Below are 9,671 nucleotides of genomic sequence, written 5' to 3'. Positions count from 1 at the left end.
AAAAGAGACGGAGAGAGAAAAAGTAAGAAAGCAAGCCACCAGGTCCGGGACTCGAACCACGGTCAGCCATGTGGGAGTCCAGTGCCTTTAACCACCATGCCACCTGCCAGCCCCATACCACCCAATAATTTTAATGTCAAGCTATTTGGGGAACATTCAGACACAGATGCCAAGATAAATCAGAAGAATGGCAAACTAGACATCAGATGGGTCGATAATTGAAGAGGTATCAGGTGACCTGTTAAGGGGCCCCTGCTGGCCAGCTCCCTCCCCCTTAAATTGGGGCCCCCATCTGTGTGCAGTTAAAGTGCAGTTAAGGGAGAGAGGCACAGAGGGGAGAAGGGGCGCTCCAGGGATAAGGGAACAGCACAAAGGCCAGGAGTGGCACGGAAGGGCCTGGGTTCCAGTCCTGGGACCTTCCTGACACGCTGAGCAGGGGTGGGCACGTGTGCCGTGATCTGGGCCGCAGAGACCGGGGGTGGGGTGCGGTGCAGAGTCCCTTTTAGGGGCATCTCTCTCTCTCTCTGTCTTAAAAAAGAGAGAAAGGGGACCAGCAGTTAGCATAATGGCTATGTCGCTGAACTCCCACGTAGTCGACCATGGTTTGAGTCCCGGACCCGGTGGCTTAAACTGACACTGGGCGCATGTGTGTGCATGCCCAAGATCTTGAGAGAGGAATGGAGGAGAAGGGATTGCGGTGGCCAGCCCCCTGGGGGGTGATTTCTCGCTTTCTATCTCTCTGTCTCTGTCTGTCTGGTGGGCACACGCACCCTATAGTAAAAACCTCTCCAAAAAAAAAATAAAAGAGAGAGAGAGAGAAAGGAAACAGCAGGATGAAGAGAGGCCAAAAGTTTAGGTGGAGGCTGAAGTGGGACTAAAAGCTGCTGAGGGGCCCTGGGGGCCTCCCCGGAGTCCTAATGTCCTATAAGTTAGAACCAAGGACCTAGTGTCACCTCTTCCAGGACGCCTGCCCACCTAAACCCTCCCTGGGACTTCTAATCTCTCCCCCTCTCCTCAGTCAGTTCAGGGCCAGTCACTCACTGCCTCCTTTAAGGCCTCCCCCTCCGGCACCCTCCTTCTCTCCACCTCCCTCCCCTCCCCCCTTCATCTTTCCCTCCTCTCCCTCATTTCCTTCCTTCTCTCTCTCCTTCCCCTCCTGCCCTCTCTCTGCCTTTCCCACCCCAGGTCCCCTTCTCTCCTCTCCCTCTGCCCCTCCCTGCCATTTCCTGTCCTCCTCCTCTGCACTCTTCCTTTTCTCCCCCTCCCACCCATCTTGGACTTCCGGATACCCTCCTCCTCCCCTTCCCCTGATTGCAGGCTGCCTAGAGGACAGGCCTGGGCTTGGGCACAGTGAAAACCACTGAATGAAAGCAACCGGAGGATCCCCCTCCCCCAGCTGAGTCCTTCTCTGACCTTGGGCAGCAGGGTGGAGGCAGGGCAGGAGCTCACCCCATTCCCCCTCTCACTGGCAGCCCAGGCCCAGGACCCGTGGTCCTGTAAATCTCCCCAGCTTAGACCAAGGGCTAAATTTAGATGGCAGATTGCGGCCAGGCCCAGGGAGGGAGCACTAGGCTGGGCCAGACCCCCTGGCTCCAGGGAGGTGGTACCTTTGGGCCTGTCTGGCCCGGGGTGGCACAGGTTCTGCCTGAACAGGACCCGGGGGAGGGAGAGTAGCCAGGGCCTTGGCTCTGACCCTCTACCTCCTCCCCTGCCAGGACCTCTCCCCTGCCGTTTTCTAAGGGCTTCCTGTTCCGGGCACAAAGGGACTACAACTAGGACCCAGGCCTTCCCACGGGCTAGCCTCAAAGCAAAAATTCAGAGAGGATGGTATTGGACAAGCAGGGAAAGCCCAGAACCTGAGCTCCCAGAATTGGGGTGGGGGTGGGGGTACCTGTGCATGGCTGAGGGGGCTGTGGTCTCATTCAGTCTGTCAATAAATATTTATTGAGCATCCACTGTGTGCCAGGCTCTGGACTAGGAGCTCAGGACACAGATATGCACCCTGGCTGTCACAGGGCTGGAGTGGGGACGGGGCATCCCTCTGCCCCTGGGACAGCCAAGATATCTATATAGAAGGCTAAGCTGTCTCCCTCAAAAGAAAGGGTAATGGTGGGACCAGCAGTTAGCATAATGGCTATGTCACTGGACTCCCATGTAGTTGACATATCGCGTCCCGGACCCGGTGGCTTAAACTCACGCCAGTCACGTGTGCATGCATGCCCAAGATCCCAAGAGGAGAATGGAGGAGAAGGGATTGCAGCAAGGCCATCCCCCAGGGGGTGATTTCTCGTTTTCTATCTCTCTGTCTCTGTCTGTCTGGCGAGCGCACATGTCCTATAGAAAAAAAAACTGCTCCCTAAAAAAAAAAAAAAAAAGAGAAAGGGTAATGGTAAAAGGAAAGCACTGCTCTGCTTGTGCATCTGCTAATGCGCGTGGGTGGTTTCCACCCCAAGCAGTTCTCCAGTTCTCTGGGACACTGACAGGGTGGCCTGTAACTCAGTTCGGTTCTGACACTGCCCGGAGTTAGCATCAGATCCCACAGGCAAAAGCGCAGTCTGCCGAGCCTGCTCCCACTTCAGACACCTGTCGTGAGTCTGGGCTTCCCAGACTTCTGGCCAGCGAGCTACAGATCAGAGTTCCATGACCCTCTAAACAAAGAGGAACATTTACGGGTACGAACATCTTATCAAGGATTTTTCCAAGGGGACAGATGAACAGCAAGGTGCAGAGGTCTGCAGAGCAAGGATTGGGAGGGCACAGAGCCTCCAGGCCCTTCTAGGCGCACCATCCTCCCAGCCCCTGGATGCCTGCGCAGCCTGGAAGCACCCCCTAGTCATCTCTCAGGGTTTCTATGGAGGCTCGATTACGCAGTTATGAGCAATTGGAGCTCAGTCTCCGGCCTCATTCTCTTCCCCAGGGGAGAGGGCGGAGAAGCTCAAAGTCCAAGTTTCTAATCACAGCTCAGTCTTTCTGGGGACTAGCCCCTATCCAGGTGCCCACCAGGAGTCACCTCATTAGAACAAAAGATGCGGGACCATCTTTAATGCCGTTTTCTAAGGGCTTCCTGTTCCGGGCACAAAGGGACTACAACTAGGACCCAGGCCTTCCCACGGGCTAGCCTCAAAGCAAAAATTCAGAGAGGATGGTATTGGACAAGCAGGGAAAGCCCAGAACCTGAGCTCCCAGAATTGGGGTGGGGGTGGGGGTACCTGTGCATGGCTGAGGGGGCTGTGGTCTCATTCAGTCTGTCAATAAATATTTATTGAGCATCCACTGTGTGCCAGGCTCTGGACTAGGAGCTCAGGACACAGATATGCACCCTGGCTGTCACAGGGCTGGAGTGGGGACGGGGCATCCCTCTGCCCCTGGGACAGCCAAGATATCTATATAGAAGGCTAAGCTGTCTCCCTCAAAAGAAAGGGTAATGGTGGGACCAGCAGTTAGCATAATGGCTATGTCACTGGACTCCCATGTAGTTGACATATCGCGTCCCGGACCCGGTGGCTTAAACTCACGCCAGTCACGTGTGCATGCATGCCCAAGATCCCAAGAGGAGAATGGAGGAGAAGGGATTGCAGCAAGGCCATCCCCCAGGGGGTGATTTCTCGTTTTCTATCTCTCTGTCTCTGTCTGTCTGGCGAGCGCACATGTCCTATAGAAAAAAAAAAAAAAATTTCCTCAAAAAAAAAAAAAAAAAGAGAAAGGGTAATGGTAAAAGGAAAGCACTGCTCCTTCTGTGCATCTGCTAATGCGCGTGGGTGGTTTCCACCCCAAGCAGTTCTCCAGTTCTCTGGGACACTGACAGGGTGGCCTGTAACTCAGTTCGGTTCTGACACTGCCCGGAGTTAGCATCAGATCCCACAGGCAAAAGCGCAGTCTGCCGAGCCTGCTCCCACTTCAGACACCTGTCGTGAGTCTGGGCTTCCCAGACTTCTGGCCAGCGAGCTACAGATCAGAGTTCCATGACCCTCTAAACAAAGAGGAACATTTACGGGTACGAACATCTTATCAAGGATTTTTCCAAGGGGACAGATGAACAGCAAGGTGCAGAGGTCTGCAGAGCAAGGATTGGGAGGGCACAGAGCCTCCAGGCCCTTCTAGGCGCACCATCCTCCCAGCCCCTGGATGCCTGCGCAGCCTGGAAGCACCCCCTAGTCATCTCTCAGGGTTTCTATGGAGGCTCGATTACGCAGTTATGAGCAATTGGAGCTCAGTCTCCGGCCTCATTCTCTTCCCCAGGGGAGAGGGCGGAGAAGCTCAAAGTCCAAGTTTCTAATCACAGCTCAGTCTTTCTGGGGACTAGCCCCTATCCAGGTGCCCACCAGGAGTCACCTCATTAGAACAAAAGATGCGGGACCATCTTTAACGTAATGGCTATGTCGCTGAACTCCCATGTAGTCGACCGCGGTTCAAGTCCTGGACCCAGTGGCTTAAACTCATACTGGGCGCAGGCACATGCATGCCCAAGATCCCTAGAGGAGAATGGAGGAGAAGGGATTGCGGCGTGGCCATCCCCTCCCCCCGGGGGGGCGATTTCTTGCTTTCTTGTCTCTCTGTCTCTCTGTCTTTCTGGCAAGCGAATGCGCCCAATAGCAAAAACCTCTCCAAAAAAAAAAAAAAAGATGCTCCTGTCACCCAGGAAATTTCGAGGCTTTAGCTCTGCATCAGGCATTGGAGACGAAGTCCAAATGTGTGTGTGTGTGTGTGTGTGTATATGTATGCATATATATACATACATACGGATGTGTGCATATGTATATATGTATGTGTATATTTTTAAGAATTATTTTAACTTTACTTATCTTATTTTAATTTGACCAGAGAGGGACAGAGTGAGAGACAGAGAGAAAGAAAGAGAGAAGGAAAGTGAGGAAGCAAGCTGCCAGGTCCAGGACTCGAACCACAATTAGCCATGTGGGAGTCCAGTCCCCTAACCACTATGCCACCTGCCAGCTCCCAAATATATATTTTTTAGATCACAGCATCAGGGTGGGTCTCTGGGAGGCTTAGGAATTGTAGAATCCAAACTCATGCAAAGCCCCACCCTGGCCGGGTCTGCCTATGAGGCCCTGGCTCCTCCATGGTGAGAGAGGAGCTGTCTCTTGAGCGGCCGCACCAGCTCCATAGCCAGTCATTCGGGGCTGGGGTGCTTTCAGCATCTGTGGAGCCCAGGCCACACTTCCTCCCCTAAGGCCAGTTCTTCCTGTGAGTATTAAACCGAATCAGACCACGCCACACCCGACTGGACTTCCTGGGCGCAAACCCCGCTTCTGCTCCTCATCCACTGTGTGTCCGGGGAAGAGACTGCCCCTCTGGCCTCAGCCGCCTTCACTGTAAAAGGGCTGTTCACCACCACCTCAGGCTGTCGTGAGGCTTGAACGAGCTGTTTCACATAAAGCGCTGACAAGCATGTCTAGCACGCAGAAAGTGCTAACCGCACATAAGAGTCCTTTTCCACCTCTCTCCCTCCCCCTCTAACAGCGCCCCCAAGCCAGTGGCTGCTGTTCCCCCGAACAGGCCCTGTGCTCTCCTGCCTGCAGACTTTCACTGGCCAGTTCCTGTTCCCAGCTTCGCCTTCTCCCCCTTTTCCTGCTCCCCCTGCCGGTCCTCCAAAGCGGCCTTCGGTTTCCTCGGGTATCAGCAAGCACTGACAAGGGGTGAATTCGAGAGGGAAATGGGGGTCCAGGGTCTGTAGGAGCGGGAATGCTGCCAGAGGGAGGTCCATGCTAGCTGGAGAGATGGAGAAGGAAGACTATGGGGTTCTTTTGGGGGAACTTTCCTGGAAGGGAGGGGCTTGGGCTGGGCCCTGGGATACCCTACAAAAAAACGTGAAGTCCACCCCCTCACCTCTGAGCTGTCTAGCTGGATCCCCTCCTAAACACCTTGACAAGAGAACCATTTAGCACAGGCCTGCTACGTGCCAGGCTCCTGACATACAGATATTTGTTTAACGAACACCAAAGTCCTATGGAGCTTATATTATTCTCACTTTAAAGAGGAAGAAAATAAGGCCCAGTGAAGTTAGCAGCTTGGCCAAAGCCACACAGCATACCCAGAACCCTGCACCTAGGCATCATTGCCCTCGACCCTTTGGACTGGCCTGGTCCTAGGATGGGGTTATTGGTGGTGTGTCTCTGCCTTGCCCAGCCCAGCAGGCGTGTGCTTTGTGAGGACGGCAGCCTCTCCTTCCCCTCCCTGCACGCCCATCCCCGCCACCAAAATGGGCACCTGCAGGGGATGTCGTGGGCTTGAACGGAGTTAAATCCACCCAGCCAGCCCCTTGAAGACAATGGATAGGTTTGGCTGTGCCAGCTTTTTGAACCAGAGGAGAAGTTACAGGCGATGCAGCCCAGACCTGGAGGTTATTCCAAAACCCAGGCTGACCTGCTTGTTTCTTTTGCCCTCACCCAAATAACATGCGTCCCGCTGAGCATGGTAACCCCAGGTGACGCCCCAAACTGCTTTGCTCAGAGAGAAGACAAGACTCAGCTACAGCCTGAGACCAGAGTGCCTGAAGCACGGATGGCCCCAGGTCACCTAGGTCCTGGGTGAGGATGCCCTGACCTGCCCCCAAGGGCTCAGAGCAGGTGCCCCCAAGGGCTCAGAGCAGGTGCCAGACCCTCCTGTAGGCTGCCTGAGGGCCAGGACCACAAGTGTTGCAGAGGCTACCAGAGGAGGGCTGGGGCCGGGTCGGGTGCCTTCTCCTGGAGCCACTGCCAGGGCCCAAGGAGACAGGGTGCTGGCCAGTCCTGGGACCCCACAGCCCAAGCAGCTGAGTCACCAAGAGGAAAATCTGGCTGCTGGCCCTGCTCACAGGGAGGCCGAGACCCAGGGGGTTGCAGCCGTGGTGGGGTGGGGGTTGACAGGAGGAGCTGGCATCCGAGGGGCAAAGCCTGTGTCTGCCTGGGATCCACTGTGGACACCACAGGCTTCGGCCCCACCCCGCAGAGGCGGGGACTCACGACAAACTTGTCCCTCCCAGGAAGCATGTTCCCGGCTGCTTTGCAGACAAGGGCCAATGGGTCAGGCCTAGGCCCCCCTGTTCCAGACCTTAGTAGAGCCTGAGAATTCTTGGAAGGTTCCAGGCCCAGAGCTTTCCCTCCTCTCCCCAGCCTGCCTCACCCCAGGCAGGTGGTTCACTGGGCCCCCAGGGCCTTCCTGGTGCCCAGGAATCTGATGCTGGCTGACGAGCCCCAAGCAGCCCTGTCATACGTGGGCAGCAAGCCCGGGGGCCTTGTGTTTGTCCTGCAGGCTCCAGCTGACAGCTCAGGAAGCCCCCCACAGCACCAAGACACATACACGACAGACATGACAGCATATGCACACACAGTTCCCCCCACCTCCCACCCCCAGTCCCCCATCTCCTCTGCTCCTGCCCAGCATGGGCAAGAGGTGCAGAGAGGGCCTCTGAGTGGTGTGTGCCCGCCCTCAGCTCCCGGAGGGGCGGGGCCGCTCCCCTCTGAGCAGGAGGGGTCATTAATTAGAAGCTCAGGCCAGCGTGGTGAGGCCAAGCCTGCAGCTCCAGCCCCAGCACAGGAAACGGACGGAGCGCGATGTGGGGAACGTGATGTTTGAGCGCTGCGGGGCTCCGGCCTTTGAGGACAGCCCGAGGCAAACACTGCACCAGCTGCCAGGGAGGGACATCTGCCAGGCAGGAGCGGAGGAGGGGCTGCCCACCCGCGGACTGGTGCCTCCTGGAATCCCAGAAGGCCGTGAGTGTGGACTACACACACACACACACGTACACACTCACGCGTACCCTGGCCACAGAGAAGGAAAAGCCATGGTCTCGGGGTCAAGGGTTAGGATTTTAGGGCACGTTGCTCTCATTCATCTATGCTACGCATTTTCTGGCCTCTCCGCCTTTGCGCATTCCATGCGCTCTTCCTGGGAGGTCTCTCCTGCTGCTGCCCTTATTAGCTGACAAACTCCTACGCACGCACCAAAGCCCACATCAGCATGACCTCTCCTGTGATGCCACCACCCACCTTCCCTCAGTAAATTGCAAGTGCTATAAAGCTGGTCCCCCACCCCCCTTTCCCACAGAAGATGGTCCCCTGGAGGCAGACCTGGCCCAGTGTCTTCTACCCTGCCATGCCCAGCATGCACTCTGAGGATCTTTATTAGATGGGATCCTGGGTGAGACCGTCATTGTTGGAACAATCACGTCTCTTTCCTAGTGAGTGCCTGAACTTTTTACCTACTTAGCCTCAGGCTGTTCCCAAAGTGCCTCCTCTTCCAGTAAGCCTTCCTCGTCTCCCCAAGTCCAGGCTGAATGCCCTCTCACGTGTTAACCTAAAGCCCTCCTTGTTACAGCCAGTTTACCAGTGAGACAGGGACACAAGGTTAAATCCTGAGCTCCCCTCTCCCTCTGCACCTCTGAGTTCAGGGGATCCCTACCTGGCTTGGGACTACCCCGAGGATGCCCACCGTGTCCCTCCGCCAGGGCTGAGCAGTTGTTATCCAGGTATGTGGGTGAATGAACAGCCCCACCCACTGCCTTTGCTGACAGGGGACATGTGCCCCATGGCAGGGAGGCACAGGCTACCCCGAGGAGAAAGCAGCCTGGGCCTGAGGGCTGCCCAGAGCAGAGCTGGCCTCCCTGGAGGTGTCACTGCACGGGTCCCATCTAAGGCTGTGCCTGGGTTGAGCTGTGTGGCTGTGAGCGTCTCCCGCCTCAGCCTCCCCCACTGTACCTTGGAGGTGTGAGGAGGGAGGGAGGAGTGGCAGAACAGCGTGGGCACAGCTGTGCTGGCAGTGGCTAGGCAGGCCTGACCTCTGACCCGTGTCCCTGTCCTAGGCGGCAGCCGGGCGGAGCCGGGGGCCCAGAGACCAGCCCCTGCAGGTGCTGCTGGAAGAGTACTGCCGCGGAGGTGCGACCCTCGCTAGCCTCTCAGGTACGCACAGATGGTGGCCAAGAGGCACCCGGGGCATGCAGCAGGGCTGTTAGAGGCTCCCCTGGGCCAGCCTGAGCTCTGCAGGGTGGTGGAAGGAGCCCTGGCTTCCACTGCGGTCTGGTCTCTGCCTCGCTGGGGGTCGTGGGGCAGAACCCTTCCCCCTGGGGCTCGGGCTCTTCACCAGGCAAAGCGGGAGCCCATTCCCCCTCCCAGCTCCCAAAGTTGGCGGGGCTGGCATCGAGGAGCTCAAGGAGGGGGTGACCCTTCTGCTTTCTAACTCAGGCACGCTGGCACAAGGTGTAACACGTTCTGTGGTTGCCATGGCTACAGGAGTCACCTGATAAGGACCCGGGAAGCCACAAGAGGGCCCTGAGCTGACCCTGCGGCTGCTGAGTCACAGCCTTCGCGAAACCTAGAGGCCTGGGCTCTTGTGAGCGCTGCCCGGTGCCCAGGCCTTCCCAGCCTGCACCCACAGGAGCAGCCACCAGAGGAGGTCTGGGTTAGGGTCAGGGAGCCCCTCTCCTGGAGTCACCGCCGGGGCCCAAGGAGACAAGGGTGGCAGTCCAGCCAAGGGACCCTACATCCAAACTCAGGCGAGTCTAGGTCCAAGAGGAAAGTCTTGCTGCCCGCTTTCTTCTGCGGGGTCCAGGAGTGCAGGGGTGGGGATCCAGGTGAATGGCATCCTGGCTCTCCAGCCAGCAGCTGTGTGACCCCATCTGCATTGGTTTCCTAGGGCGGGTGGGCGGGCCTTCTGCCAAGGAAGAGGATCTTCTC

General features: G+C 57.0%; 1 protein-coding gene across 1 annotated transcript in view; it reads left to right on the top strand.

Moving 5' to 3' along the window:
* CRHR2 (corticotropin releasing hormone receptor 2) overlaps window positions 1-9,671 on the top strand; it is a 61,772-nt gene that overhangs the window by 5,485 nt on the left and 46,616 nt on the right. The window contains exon 2 of the mRNA XM_006146231.3: window positions 8,801-8,897. Within this exon, the coding sequence (XP_006146293.1) occupies window positions 8,801-8,897 (97 nt within the window). The remainder of the gene's footprint in view (window positions 1-8,800; window positions 8,898-9,671) is intronic.

This window comes from Tupaia chinensis, unplaced genomic scaffold (genome assembly GCF_000334495.1).
Source record: "Tupaia chinensis unplaced genomic scaffold, TupChi_1.0 Scaffold000170_1, whole genome shotgun sequence".
Taxonomy (NCBI): domain Eukaryota; kingdom Metazoa; phylum Chordata; class Mammalia; order Scandentia; family Tupaiidae; genus Tupaia; species Tupaia belangeri.
The sequence above is the reverse complement of the archived record's forward strand: the minus strand, read 5'-3'. Positions and strand labels throughout refer to the sequence as shown.